The sequence below is a fragment of the Scatophagus argus genome, chromosome 10, assembly GCF_020382885.2.
Source record: "Scatophagus argus isolate fScaArg1 chromosome 10, fScaArg1.pri, whole genome shotgun sequence".
NCBI classification, from domain to species: Eukaryota; Metazoa; Chordata; class Actinopteri; family Scatophagidae; genus Scatophagus; species Scatophagus argus.
The window spans coordinates 16,045,344-16,060,224 of NC_058502.1; the positions used below are offsets into that span (position 1 = coordinate 16,045,344).

Below are 14,881 nucleotides of genomic sequence, written 5' to 3' on the forward strand. Positions count from 1 at the left end.
CAGTTTGAGAAAAAACTTGACCTGTTGCACTCTAGGCTCTTTCAGAACTCCCTGGATAATCTCAAATACGCACTGGCATCAAGATAAAACGAGGCTGTCTTTGTGTCTAAGAAGCTGACATTTTGGTTTTCACCCATCGGCAACAGCACACTGACAGTCAAACTTGGACAAGCCTCAACTAAAAGTTGACCTACACCCAGGACAAATATGTTCCATGCTGTTTTAGTATGAAAATACCAGGGCCGAAATAATTCCTCCAGTAACTCAATAACAAAAACTTTGACAAAAATTCTTTGCTTCAAAGTTTCATTTAATCTACACAACAATATAAAGCACAGGGACGATTATGACTGATGCACAATGCTGTGGACACACAGAAAACAAAGTGATGGCGCCGATTGCAAAATGGACAAACATAGAGAATAGTGAGGTAAAGTTCTGCTCAAGAAAATAACCACCAAAAATAAAATTCTGCAGTCAGTGTGTGAAAGCCTGAGCTTCATTCAGGTTATTACTGTGACAGAAGCAGCATACATACACACTCACTCACACTCTCCAGTAGACCAGGTATAGTCATTTTAATTTGATTGCAGGTGTCAGGCAAAAACTTCTGTTCACCAGAATGACTAAGAGTTGGCTTTCAGCTGGTGACCGCACTCACTGCAAAGAACAATTAGTTGTTCATTAACCTGTCTTATTTTCTCCTCTTTATATCCACTACTGCCGTTTAACAAAGCAAAAGTATTTCATCTAATTACTTGTTTAAGCATTGAGATAATCGATAGAATACTTGATTACTAAGATAACTAATGGCTGCAGTCCTAGAGCATATAACACAGAGCAAACAACACAGCATTTGGCCCACACATAAGTGTGAGTGGGCTGCTGTGAACATCCCCCTTACTCTGTTAGCTGATGTCCACTCAGCACCAACTCCAAGCATCTAATTATGGTCTTCAAAAAGAAGCAGTCTTGTGATAATGACATACAATTACAGAGACAGTTTGCCACAAAATTGCCACAGGTAAACACTTAAGACCACTGGCCAGTGATTAATGGCACTACCTCTGCTTTCTTTTTCCCTGTGCTTGTGGCCGAATTGGCAACCAGGGTCACTTTATAGCAAACACCTATTTATATCTTCAAAAATACACAAAGCATACACAAATGAGTGGAGGGATGAATTATTTAAATGGTCAATCTAATCTGTCAACCAAGATTAAATCCCTACAGTTTAAAGTTAAGTCCAGCACAAATTAAACTGAACTAAGAAATCAACAGGTTATTAAGGTTTTCAAAATATGAAGTCTTATTTGTTAGTACGACACAAAGTAATTACAGTCAATATTTTTTGAACAGGGTAAAATTGTTGCTAAGGTGACAGGCTAAAACACTAGTCAGTTTAGCACCTATGTGAATGCATCTGATCCTCAAAAGCCGTTAAGTAGAAATTTAGCCTACAGCAAAATTCACGCATTAGAGACAGTATCAGACAGCTTATTGAAGACGTGTGAAAACACATTAAAAACTCTCTTCTCATACACAGACCAAAAACAAATCTCTAATGCGCATAATAGAAAGGAGATTAATCAGGAAAAAGCAGTCTCAATTTGTATGACACTTGGCATCAAATGACAATGCTTTTTTTTTTTTTTGCACTAGATGTGCATCACTTTCATAATGTGTCAGTTGATACTATTACAGTCTAGAGACTTATTCACAGTTATGTATTCTCAAGTTCCATAATGACAATACAATGAAATCTATACTTAATGACATCATTTATTGTGGTGGTATTTTCCAAGATACTTCAGGGTATGACTTCTCTTATAGAAGAAGCTCATTTTACCTGATTTCCTTAGGTTAGTGATTGTTACATCCATGTGACAGCATTAAGGGAACGATAAATAGGGATTTACAGAAATTTCCATTTTGCCTTATCAACCAAGGTCTCAGGTAACTCCATAGGCACAGTCTGTAAGACTAATGATAATGAGACATGTTTTACTGGCTCTGTACCACATCACACTGAATTTGCAACAATCACTTAGTGTCATATTTTAGCTTTAATTTGTGAGTGTTAACATCCCTGTTTTATTCATAGTATAGTACTTTTTTATATACTTTTTACGCGTAATGCAGCTGAGCAAATAAACAAACCTACATAAAGTTTAGCATTTTGGTTGCAAATTCTTTGCAGTCAGCAATAAAACACTGTCATCAGATTGGTAACTTCCCTAGTGGTGCTTTAGTTTTTTGGCTGTTTGGGTGGCTTTTGGGGCTTATGTCTAATCCTCAGCAAGTGAAACACATGTTGGATTAAAGTCAGGTGGTTGAAATGGCCACTCACAAGAACAAAAATGTGTCCAAATTCTTAGGGACTACACTGTACAGGGTGTACAGGTTGTTGAACCTGAAGACAACTGTGAGTGATAGATTTATGAGTACACATGCTATTAGAGTACATCACTGATCTGCACTCCTTGAAAGTCTGTCTCTTTAACAATTGTACATAAAGTCCATAGTAATGCCAGATAAGGCAACACACTTGAAATAGAGTTCTTTATTAATCCCATAGGAAAATTAACAGGCTATATGGTATGCTGAGCATGGTTGCAGTTAATAATAGCAGCATTCCTTTATTGGGGAAAAAAATCTGATATTCTGTTATTCTTTAAATAGCAAAGCAGTGACCATCCATCGCCCATTCTGGAAGTCCACTCAAAGAGGAATGCAGATCCGTATCTCTGTTTTCTCTGCCCGTTCTGGGTTCAGGAGGGACCAGGAACCAAGGCTCTTTCACTGCACATTCATGGCTTTCCATGTTTTTCCATGTTTTTAGAAGCTTTGATTTAGTTCATTAGACTCTTTAACCTTGTGTCTAGCCCTCCAACTATTCTCACTGCTTTCCCTGGTGGGTTGGGCTTGCCAATTCCCAGGACAAGTTTGACAGGGACGTCTGGACACAGATTTGGGAACCAGTGCAATGCCATGGCCTGAGACATCAGCTGTTGCTCCAACTTTGTAACGTCCTGCACAGCGCAGAGTTGCTCTTGGCCCTCTGCCCAGGTTCTCTCGTGCTAAGCTTACATTCATGTTTCTCTCTCACAAACAGTTTGCTAGTGCCTCCTCTGGGAATGAGTGGCCCCTTTCTGTGGCAACTGTGGCCCACAGTGGTGCAATACCCACATCTGCAGAGAAGACACTTTAATGGGTTTCAATGGTACTTCCTTCAAGAGAAGATGGCCTTGCTTAATTGTTTTGAAACCCAATGCACAGCAATATTATGACAGGTCAAATCAAACAGTCAACAAGCCAGCACGCCATGTTTTCAGAAATGTGGTAGATAATATTGTAACTGCTTGTATGCTGAGTCTTCTACCATCTTGTAACACACCACAAGACAACTGCAGAAAAAAGACACAGACTCCACAGGGCCGGTGCCAAGGCTAGAATATTGTACTTTTGAAACACACACACACACTCACACACACACACACACACTTATCCCTGCAGCTTTCACCACTTCCTGGGAAAACAATGAGAGGAAAGTAAAGTCAACAAACCAAAAAAGCATCCAGAGTGACTCGGACTGTAAAATGGAAAAGACAGGGGTGAGAGGCATTCAGACCAGGGTCAAAGGTAAGTCCCTGTGGAACAGACTTCATTAACTTCGGTGATATCCTGAGGAGATCATTAAAACGGCCATAGAAAACATAGCCTACTTCTTCTCACCATCCGCATTCCTGGCAGGCCCTGCTGTCGTGACTCTTGCAGGAATCCATGTGAGTTTCTGCACTGATAAGGAGGCTTTTTCTGGTTTTCAAAGCAAGCCTTAGCCATACTTTAGGCTGACAGTGGGCCCAGGACCTTTAACAACTTAAGTGTCTTCCATCAGTGCATTTAAATGCACCTGGTTTCTCTGAGCTTCCTGCTCAGGTTATCTGATTTCAATAATGTAATGCAAAAAAAAAAAAAAAAGGTTTCCATAAATAGATCATAAATATGTCAAAAAGAATTTTGTGGGACCTAGCAAGACTTTTACTGGATGAAACCAAGTGCCTATATCTATGCTTAACTGTGTTTCTAACAAGATTTTATTTATAAAAGCAGATGTGCATGGTGATACTTTCAGAATGTAAGGAAAGTATCATCGTGGCAACAGTGCTAACAGATAGAAGGTAAGATGATAACTTTTAGCAATGTATCCATTTATGCAAATAGTTATACCCACAGCCTGACTAAGATTAAATTGGAAACAAATACGTCTAAATAAGGTGGTTTCCACAAATGAATGGAAGATTATTTTAAAATTCAGGCTCATGTCATAATAAGGAAAATATTAGTACCTCTCAGTCAGTTAGTCCAAATGTTTCCACCAAAAATGAAAAACACTCTCCAGGCTACAGTATTGTATATCATTAATACACTTACATTATACCGACACTGCCTAAAAAACATGGCACTGAGAAGCAGAGAAACCTGATTACCCACCAGCTGCATGTAAACATAGGTTTTACAGTAACTTAGTTATTCCAGTGCATGTAAAGGCATTCTCCGATTTCCTGCCTTAACCTGATTTATCCCATTAACCACGTTTCTAGTGTGCATGTAAATGTACTGACTGTATGTCAGGAGAACTGCAATTCCCACGCAACCCCTTTATGAACAGGAGTTAAATCAGCAGGACAGTCAGACATCAGTGCCTGAGAATCCTGCTCTTTTGACATCTCTGCTTTGATGTGGACCCCCTCCCTCTGTCCTCAAGTGTGGGTGGAGAGTTGGGGCTTAGAACGAGAGAGAGGGGTGGAGTGGTGAAGGATGAGAGAGCATGAGGAAGTTACCCATATGTAAGTGGGGGCTTTCCTGGAAGGACATCACTCTCTGTGTGTAACTGTAACTACGGCCGTAGCAGAGCACTGTGCCTTATCATCCTGCACAACGTCCACCTGAAACAATATTTGCACATGAGTGTTCAATTTAACATTTGGGTGACCCCTTCATCGCAGTTACAAAATACGCCGCAGCATGGTAGCTCAGGCCAACCCATAATGCAGCATGTGACTAAAGTGGTGGGGAGCATTTTGGAGCACAGAACAATTATCAAGGGAAAAAAATATAGTTCTCAGAAACATAATCTGATGAGAGAAACGCAGTCACAATACAACCTGTCATATTTAATCATCATTATATCTTAATTAGCCCAAAAGGCCTTGAATCTCTAAAGGCCCTTGCACAGTTTATATTTAAAGAGCATTTCGAATGAGGACAATGCAAACTGCTTATTTTGCATTAAGCTCCTTTGGATTAATGTTGTGCAGAGCAGTTTGTGGACTTAAGGTATGCATTGTGCTGGCCTTTTAAAACTCAAATCAAGGTCTCATTGGAAGCAGGCAGTCTCTGCCAGCTGGTTCCTCTGTAAATCTGCTAGCCTTTGTTTAGAGATCCAGATAGTTGAACCATGGCACAAATGGCGATTCTATCAAGGTTTTGCTACCAGTGACTAATGATAACAGGACGATAAGGCCATGACGAAAAGAAGAATATTCGGTGTTTAAACTGACCAAAGTTCAGAATTTTATTTAAACATTTAAAGAAACGCAACAAAACATTTGAATTTGGACACTTTTAACTTTTAACGCAACAAAATGCCTGGAAAGCATTAATGTGTTCAATTAAACTGTGCTGCTGTTGTTTAAGTCGTCCCAGCCTGGCCTTAACCAGGAACAACCACAGCGCTCATAAGAGCACATGACATGGGGCCATTTCTTTCAAAGCGAAGCAAAGGCCAGAGAAAAACAATGACATCCTCTGAAACATTTTACTAATTCTTAAAACAAGGCATTCTGGTCAGGCTGAACACTTAGCATGAGTTCAAGAGAGTGTGTGCCATCTCCCAGACCAGATTGTGGTAAAGGGGAACAGTCACATGAATGTGATCCGTGCTCAGGCTCAGGCCTTAATTATATGGGAAAAGAGTGTGGTGTGACAGCTATGGCAGGGATTGCGGTTGTGTCCTAAGAGAGTGCAGTTGACCCTGCAGAGAAGGAGAGGGACAGAATGTGAGAACACACAAAGAGACGGCATGAGGAGAGGCCTGGAGAGGAGAGGAGAGGAGAGTGCATATATGTGAAAAAAAGAACAAAGAAAAGAAAAGAAAAAAAAAAAAGAAAAAGTGTGCGTCTATGTGTGCAATAAAAAGGGGGGGGGGGGTTAATAGTGGAGTCAGGCTGTCCTATGTGTTGCTGCTGAGTAAGGCCAGGGGCTTTCAGGAAGGATTTAAAGAGCCACAGCAATACCACAAAGCACCAGGGGGAATGGGGCTGCCCAGCAGGGCCCAGGGGAGGGAGGGCAAGCAGGGAGAGGGACAGGCTGGCTGGAGTGGCTACTCTGATCAGGATCCATTTCCAGCCTGGGCCTTGGAATTCCTTTGTTCCTGTCACAGGTCTCCGTTTCCCCCTCGCCTTAATCCCAGCCTGCCTCACGCCCAGTAACACAGAGCCAGGGCAGGTAACTCTGCCACAGGCATGCCTCTCTATTTCCAGACCAGTCCTCACATAACAGCCACTTGCACAAATAGCAATAGCTGTGGTGGCACTGAGAGGAAAAATGGTGGGTTAATACAAGTTGCTGGTTAATAAAAAAAAAAAAACTATTCTGTGTCATGTTGTGAACTGTCTCAGCAGGAAGCTGAAAAACTGGCATGTATTCATTTACTCTAAAATAGACATCCAACACACAAGTAATGGTTTATATGGTTTTTTTGTATACAGTCTCGGTCACATTAATAGTTTTTTTTTTTAGCTTGGAGCAGTATGCCTTTCAAGAGCCAGAGAAGTCAAACAAATCAAAATCTGTGACACTGCAGTGCAGAAATTAACCATTCCAGTCTCTACACATCCTCCGCATTCTTTACTAGGAGGGAGATGGTCATTCGTAAACACATTCTCCAACGGTAAAGCTATCCAGCAACACTTGTGCTTTTCCCGCAATGGCCATGGCCAGGCTGCCTTAAGCCCCCTTCAGAGGGCTGCCAAGAGGAGTCAGTGGTACACTGTGCAGCACTTGCAAAGCCCTCTCCCACGGCTATTAGTGACCATTCATCTGGGGAGCCTGGGAAAATGCCTCTCCAGCTTGCCGTGGCCATGGGGAAACAAGTTGGCAGGTGTTCCCTCCCCCTAAGCCCTGGCACCTGTGCAGGGACAGGAAGAAGAAGGAACCAGCTCCGCCATGGGCTAAAACGGTCTCTAGGTACCACTTTGCCATAGCTCCTCTAACTGCTCTGACTGGTAGCAAGACCCTCAAACACTGGACTAAAACATACCCGAGCTGTGCCTCACATGGAGAGATCAATGTAGGTGTATCGATGCTAATAGAAGGCGTATGACATCTGGTATTGTGCTTTGGCAGTTTGAAACGGCATGTTAACTAAATCCGTGTAAAATGGGCCTTCTCGGTTTACACTCTACACATCCACACAAATATATACCATTGTGGAGTAGAACATCAGTACACCCTTGATATAAATATTACTAGGAGGATTTTTTTTTATATTATATTATTTTTGATATTACCAGGAGCAAGAGAAATCAAGATAGCACACAATCAGTTTAAATAAACAAAATCTAATCTAATGCAAAAAGTAGCAGTGTATTCATAATATGTGGCAAACTCTGGGGCAGTCTGCACATTGTGTTGTCTGAAATGAGCAGGTTTTCTGTCCAGGTTTGTTTTCTGCACAGCAGTGGCATCTCCTGCTGTCACAGTCCATAAACCACCAGCCCCTTTAGTCACATATCCTATCAAATGACAAAAATGTATTCCTAAAAGCATCTTATCCATTCCTATTCATTCATTTTCAATCTGTAATTACTCTGAGAAATGTGGGTGTGTTCAGCACAGTTATACCAGGGAAAATGCAAGAGGCCGCTCCCAAACTCCCCTTCCCTGGACTTCTAAAGTCTAGCATGTCCATTCTGCTTGTCCAGAGCCAAGATGTTTGGTGGGAAAAGTTCCCTGTGTTCATCTCTCTAAAAACATAAATAAATCACATCACTATGAGCTAATCATGAAGTCTCAAGTAGCCTGGGTAAAAATGAGAGGGGGGTACTAGGGGTTGACAGTTGGAAATTGGCCTCTGCAGCTGAGACGGGAAGAAATGGCTTGGATTTATGTTGGCAGAAGACATGGGATAAGACCCTCTCTGACATGTTCACTGGGTGCTATACACACACACATACGCACGCACGCATCCAACACAGCATATATACGTAAATACTATAACCCATAGAGATAACTCAGATACAAACACTTGCACTGAAGGACCTTGGAATGTTAAAAGCTGTTGATGGCTCATTTGAAGTGCCAACAGCTGAGGCGGTTACGCTGTTCTTACTGCTGTCTTTTGGCGGAAGCCCCTGTGATTTCACACTGGCACCAGCTCAAACACCGCCTCATACAAGACCCACAATCCCCCTCCCATAACATCTCACACATAACACCACACTCTATCCGCCTATTCTTGGCAACGCCATCAGCGCTACCCTCGCCTGACACCTTTCGCTATAGGCAACAACATGCACGTGTTCTATCACATACACATGTCTCACTCCAGGATATCCAGTTTAATTCTGCTCTCAAATAACACCATGCTGCACAGATGGGATTGCACAGATGCAAATGGGTCTACTGACAAAACAGATAGAAGCAGAAAACCAGCATCCCCTCCCTGTTACAGACAGTCTGAAAGTCCTGTGAGGATTAGCAGGTTAGCGTTTGACCTGCTTGCAGAAAAGACGACCCCTATACTTAATACCCACCCTGAGGTTTACTGGGCTTCCCTCCCTAAGTCTATAGTCCTGTCCTACCTTTTTTATGGCTCCTGCCTGCCTGCTTACTTCTCACAGTCTCAGTCTCCACCTTTACTGCTCTGTCGCCTCCCTCACATGGGACAATGAAAAGACCAAGAATGTCATTACACTCACTTAAGACATTTAATAGGACTAGAGCACATGAACTGTGTAGGCCTGCTTTAGGCACTAAACCTTTTCAAGTTCTGAGAGGGGAAAATTCTCCAATATGGTATGGAGTCATGTTCCACTGGTTACACTCTTTTTGGCAAAGCTGCAAGGAGCTTAATCATTTTTACATGCATATTTCACTGCTGAAATACTGATAGTGTCCTTGTTCACATAGTGGAGCAGATGGGTGCGCGCAACTGTGTGTTTGGAGTCTCAGTCTGTGATCTCCATCATTACAGATGTCTGTCTCTCTTCAGTCTGTCATGGGCAATATGAGACAGGATTTTCAGTAACTTTACACTGTCAGCCTGTTCACACCTAGCCCAGGAGGGGGGTATATCTCTCCAGCATACTGTCACTCCATGTGATTTTCTCTGGCTCTGTCGCGTGTGAGCGCCTGTCTGCGTGCACACAGCCCGTGGGCTTGCTTGTGAAGACTTAATGTTCATCAAGAGAATTTACCAAAAGTTAAACACGTGCATCTGCGTATGAAAACAAATGCACACATGGACGAGCAATTTTATTGGATGAGAAGACTAAAGTGGAAGAGAGTAGCGTGAGAGGCAGAGCTGCAGCCAAAGGAGAAACTTTATGGGGCCGACTGCCCTGTAATCCCAACTCTCACAGTCAGGCCTGTCCCGCTGAGTGAGCCCAGTTTAACTGCCCTTAACTGCTACCTGTGACAAACCTTTCTGCCTGACGACACGCAGCTGGGGGTTCCTCTGAGCTAGGCTTACAGTGCTTCAAAGGCATGTGTGTGGGTGGCTGAAGGAATGCACTCGCATTGGATAAACAGGGTCGAATTGAATTGGCTTAGTTTTTGAATTTTCCTCTCTGTGAATATGGTTGAGCAGTGTTTGTATATGTGTCAAGGTAACTGTTTTTTGTGTTACCCAGCTAAAGTGCAAATACACAGGTGAGCCAACACACACAGAGCGGTAACAAACATTAGCCATTTTAATTACTTACTCACAAAATGTGCCAAGTTAAACACTAAAATATAATATAAAAACTCCTATCAGCTCTCGCCTTCAGGTCACACCCTGGGCGTAGAGAGCCACCATGTCCCAACTAGTTCTGTTGTCTTTCCTCCCACACTCGAGACAGGTGGCCATGAAATACTTTTTAGACTGTTTTGTAACTCCATTCCCATCCTTCAGTGTTCAGAGCTCAGTGGCCCACTTCCATACACACAGCCACAGACCTGCACTGAGGTCCAAGTGGATAAATAATAGATTAGAGCTTATTTATTCAAGAGGTGATGGCAGTCACACCTTAGACAAAGATAACTACCCTGCACAGGAATGACTAACTGCGAAATCAAAACAGAATATAAAAAAAAAACATCATACTGATTAACAAATGGCACTTTAAAATAATACTCAAAGTACATGAAGTAGTAAGTACGTAAACATAATGTTACATAATAATGGCTCATAAAGCAATAACTTAAATCTAAATGTATACTGGACTATGCTCTGGTGCAGCATGAGCGTCACAGGATGTTGTGTTACCTTTCAGAATAAAGGTTGAAGCAGGTGCCGGCTCCTTCTTCTGTTTGGGTTGTCTTCTATTTCGGAGGGATTCTGAGTACTGCTTAACCCTCTGGTCCACAGTATCTTGGACCAGGGCCGTGACTTCCTACAAACAGTGTGCACATATTTCAGTGATTAAACATGTTTTTGAACTGCTGACAGGACACGTTTTGATGATAGACACAGAAAAACAACAGGACAGTAGAAGTTCTCAAGTGAAAGGCCAGCAAGGCAACTCCACAAGTGTCTATGCGGAGAGATGACAACAGTTTTGCAACAATAAAAGCCCCTAAGAAGAATAGACAGAAGGCTCAAAGTCATTTCAGATTCCATGCTGCTGCTGTCTTTTGAAAAGGCCCCCAGCAGAACAGAAGCCATATATTCACTCACACACACATATTCACACCCACGCCCTTCTCTCTATGTCTGTACCTCGATGTGGCCAGTAGTAAACCAGCTGGCGTCCTCTTGGCCGCCTAGGGGCAGAACGTGAAGATCCACCAGCACAGCAAAGTTCCCACACTGTAACACAAAGAGGAAAGACAGCCACAGGTTGCTGAGGGGCATTGAGCTCACAGACAACAAAGGAAATCAGAGCGTGGGTGATTGACAGCGAGACAAACCACAACGACCTCCTGTGTCCTCAAACATCACCCCAGGCTTCTCACAGCAGTCCCCTCCCTCCAGTTTCTCTGTCTAGCCATCTCTTTACCAATCTCTTTAGGAAAAAGTATGGCCCGGACTGTCTCCTCAAATTTCCCCTATCTCAGCGTAAAAACTATTTTCTTATTCTATAGGTTTTACTGTGCAGTAACTGCCTCAGGTCACACAGGCGGCACAGAAAAGTCTAAAGATGTACCACATAAATGAGGATTAGCCTATTTTGTATCGTTGTATTGAGTGGTGATAAAACTCTCAGATCTACTCTTAAGAGCCATGAGTTTCTGCACTTTTGCACTACAACTTTGGAGTGCTGTAGAAAGCTGAGTAGAGGGCTGCAGAGTGGATTCCTGAAGCACTATGTCATCGTGTCAGTGACAATAAGCTACAAGGGACAGGGAGGCCAGAAATGCCGCGGCTGGTTAAGTTGCTGTTACATCTTTCTTAGGCTAGCCTGATTATGGTTTACACATGAGTGCAAAAGCTGCCCGCTGCAGAGAACAAATGGATGTGGGTCTCGTGTGAACTTCGCCTCTCCCTGGACAAGGAAGTAATGGATGGACCGAGACCACCCACAACACGACACAGAGGAACAACAAGTACTGCCCTAAAACCAGGAGTGATAATGCAGCTAAAAGCATTAAACTGAATGCAATGCAAAAATACATGAAGACAAAAACAGGCACAGATTTCAGGCTCATGACGTAGAACCGGACTAGAGCATGTACAAACAGATGAGGTTTTTCATTTAGTAATGAAGGATACTCATGCATCCTAAAGGCTTTGTTTAGAGCCAGGCTCGTTCCCTGGGCAACAATCGCAGACTGAATGACTAAACTCTACAGCCCAGACTTGAGGGATGTTTCTTCACCTCACTCAAGGGATGACAAGGGAGAATGAATTAGTGGGATGTGTAGGGGAAGGTTCTAGCTACTGAGGTTCTAATTCTACACACAAGCTTACACTTCCCAACTCCAAACTCTCTCGAGTTGTCTCCTCCTCTTGTTTGAAAGGAGACTGAGAACATTTTGTTCACAGTTGTAAAGCTGAATTTGTAATGGGGAACCTTTCATCAAGTGACATTAATAGGTTAAATATGTCTTTGAGCAAATGAGGTTGGCATGGAGGTTCCTCATGAGTGCATTTTCCTTTCTCGTCATCTCCTTGAAGAGAACTTGCGTCCTTGCTTCTACCTGCAGATCAGTTGGAGGAGAGAGCACCTCCACATGACTGATCGGTTAATGTCAATTTCAGTCATAGCTTGCCATGACTAAAGCTCTAATGTGTGCCAACTTGTACTTGCATCAAATCTACTGGGAAATTAATTCTCCCATGAATTTTCTCTTATGAAGCAATGCTTTAATAATCTGTGATACTCTGACTCATCAAGAACGTGAGAACAAGACAGAGAAAGTCCAAACATGAAGATATGATGACTGTAAAACGAAAATTCTTTGTCCAAATTAAAAAAAAATTAACAAATGTTGTTGTACAAAAACATGCTTTTACAAAGAATGCCACGGACCAGAACAGAGGCCCCTTATACGCAAGTCCTTCATGTATGAAATGTGTGCACGTTGCCTGTCAGTACCAACTCATCCCTACAGATCAGTATTCTCTTCATCCTCTGCCCTTTGTCTCCCAGCGCTCCATGGATGACTGGTGGCCTCAGCTGACTGCCTCCAACAATCACCAGTGTGGGAAACCCTAGCAACAGAGGGTCAGACCTTGTCAATCAAAACACAGGGACTGAATAGTGGACGAGCCCCACGTTGGACTTGACACAAGCTGGATGGGATTTGGTTTCCTGACTTTAGTCTCTGATTTTTGAAAGTAAGAAAGGTATAAGGTGTGGGGACTCTCGTGATGCTACCAGGTCATCGGGTATAAAGGTCCTAAAATCTGTAAAACTCAAAATGTGTGAGAGATGTTAATGGTAATTTTTGCATATGGTCATATTTAATGGTGGTGTGGCATTGGACTGCTTTATACTGAGAGTGGCTTCTCATTTTCTGTCCCCTGCATGCGTGTAAATCCTGACAGGAACCACAAGATCAATGTACACGGTACATTAGAACTACACAAGGTTAATTTAATCAATAACCTGCAACGAAGAGAGCAGTATAGAGAGCTGCTCAGTCATTTTGGAGAGACACGGCAGGGTGAATCCCCTCAAGTGGTTCTCTGAGCTCCTGATTGAGTCTGTGTTTTTGGCTGAAAGCCAGACATTTAGCAAGCCTTAGACTAACTTCCTTTTATCACATTAGTGCAGCAGACGAGACTCAACTGGGAACTGGACATTAATGATAAACACTGGTCTGCCCCTTACACAAAAACAGCATGTGATTCTCCAGCCTTCTCAGAAATTGGGAATTTTGTCAGGAATGCAAACTAATGCAATCACACTAATAAGAAAACAATTAATTTGCTCAGCACAACTGGCAGTTTGGTGGAGGTGGAAATTGCCTGTTCAAGTGTCAATCTCTGAGTCAAGGCTGCAGTGTTTAGGTGCAGCTATCAGAGCATTTTACAAAGCATGTTAGTGTTAAGTGTGGCAGATAAGACAAGAAAGCAGCAGATTCTAATTTTATACAAAGGCTCTGACTACAATCACATCATGTGGTCTAAATTTGTCAACTCCGTGCACAAAGAGTGACCTGTGGATCTCTAAGCTGAACTCTGTCATGAACTATGGCCTCTGTGTATCCCCCCTTAAAGCCCAGCTATGGTCCCTCTTTTGCAAGATCTCTGCAAGCAGCCTAATAATTTGTGGATGTAGTAAAGGAGACCACAAGGACCTTGCCTTCCTCGAGCAAAGCAATATGAAAGTACCCAAAAGTTTACCCACTGAAAGAGAGAAAAGAAAAAACAAGACAAACAACTTAAAAACAGCAAATACTACCACATATATGACACCTTTCCCCATAACACCATCTGTGCAGTATCATAAACAGGAACATAAAGGATTTAATTAACCTTAGAATTTCCTTGATAAAATTCATGAGCTGTCCTATTTTGTTTACTTAGCTTTGACACATTTAAGGCAATACTCTGAGCAACTGTCTCTGTTGTTGGAGAGAAAGGTTTGATAAAGGGCCAAGTTCTAGAGGAAGTTACTCTTTTCAGACATAGTAAAGTGGGCCAGCACTGCTTTGTTCTCTGTCTTGCAGAGGCTTTTCAGTGTTATGAACAGGGGCTGAAGTCTGAAAGAGAGGCGGCAAGGAGCGCTACTTAATACCAAATCCTTTATTGTGCCATCTTTTGTGTGCTGTCACACAGTGAATGAATAGTACTGAGTCTTCCTGCAGGCTAAGCTCAACTTCTCTATCCTAATTCTCCCCACTGCCAATCTGATATCAATGACCTGTGGGGAGAGGAGGGGTTAACAAATACAAAAACACTAGAAACATTTGAGACTGAGGCTTCACACATAGTCCACAGCGCAACATGAGAAAATTCCTTCATATATTCTGTCTGTAAATAAACAAATCCTCAATCAAACCGACTGACGGCTCCTTTCTCTTTCTAGTCTTCGGAGCTCTGGTCTATATCACTCTCAGTTCCCAAAACACTCTCTACCTTCCCTTATCTCTCTCCCAGACCCGGCCCTCCATCCTCCTGCCTGTCCTGCTCCAAGTTGGGCACGGGGCCCAAACTCTTCGAGCT

General features: G+C 42.6%; 1 protein-coding gene across 2 annotated transcripts in view; it reads right to left on the reverse strand.

The window, feature by feature from the left end:
* The window catches only part of LOC124065551 (SLX4 interacting protein), a 31,802-nt gene that overhangs the window by 13,419 nt on the left and 3,502 nt on the right, over window positions 1-14,881 (reverse strand). For both annotated transcript variants that reach the window (XM_046400994.1, XM_046400995.1), the window contains exons 3-4: window positions 10,988-11,077; window positions 10,535-10,661 (exon numbers count right to left, since the gene is read on the reverse strand). In XM_046400994.1, coding sequence (XP_046256950.1) covers window positions 10,535-10,661; window positions 10,988-11,077 — 217 coding nt within the window. The remainder of the gene's footprint in view (window positions 1-10,534; window positions 10,662-10,987; window positions 11,078-14,881) is intronic.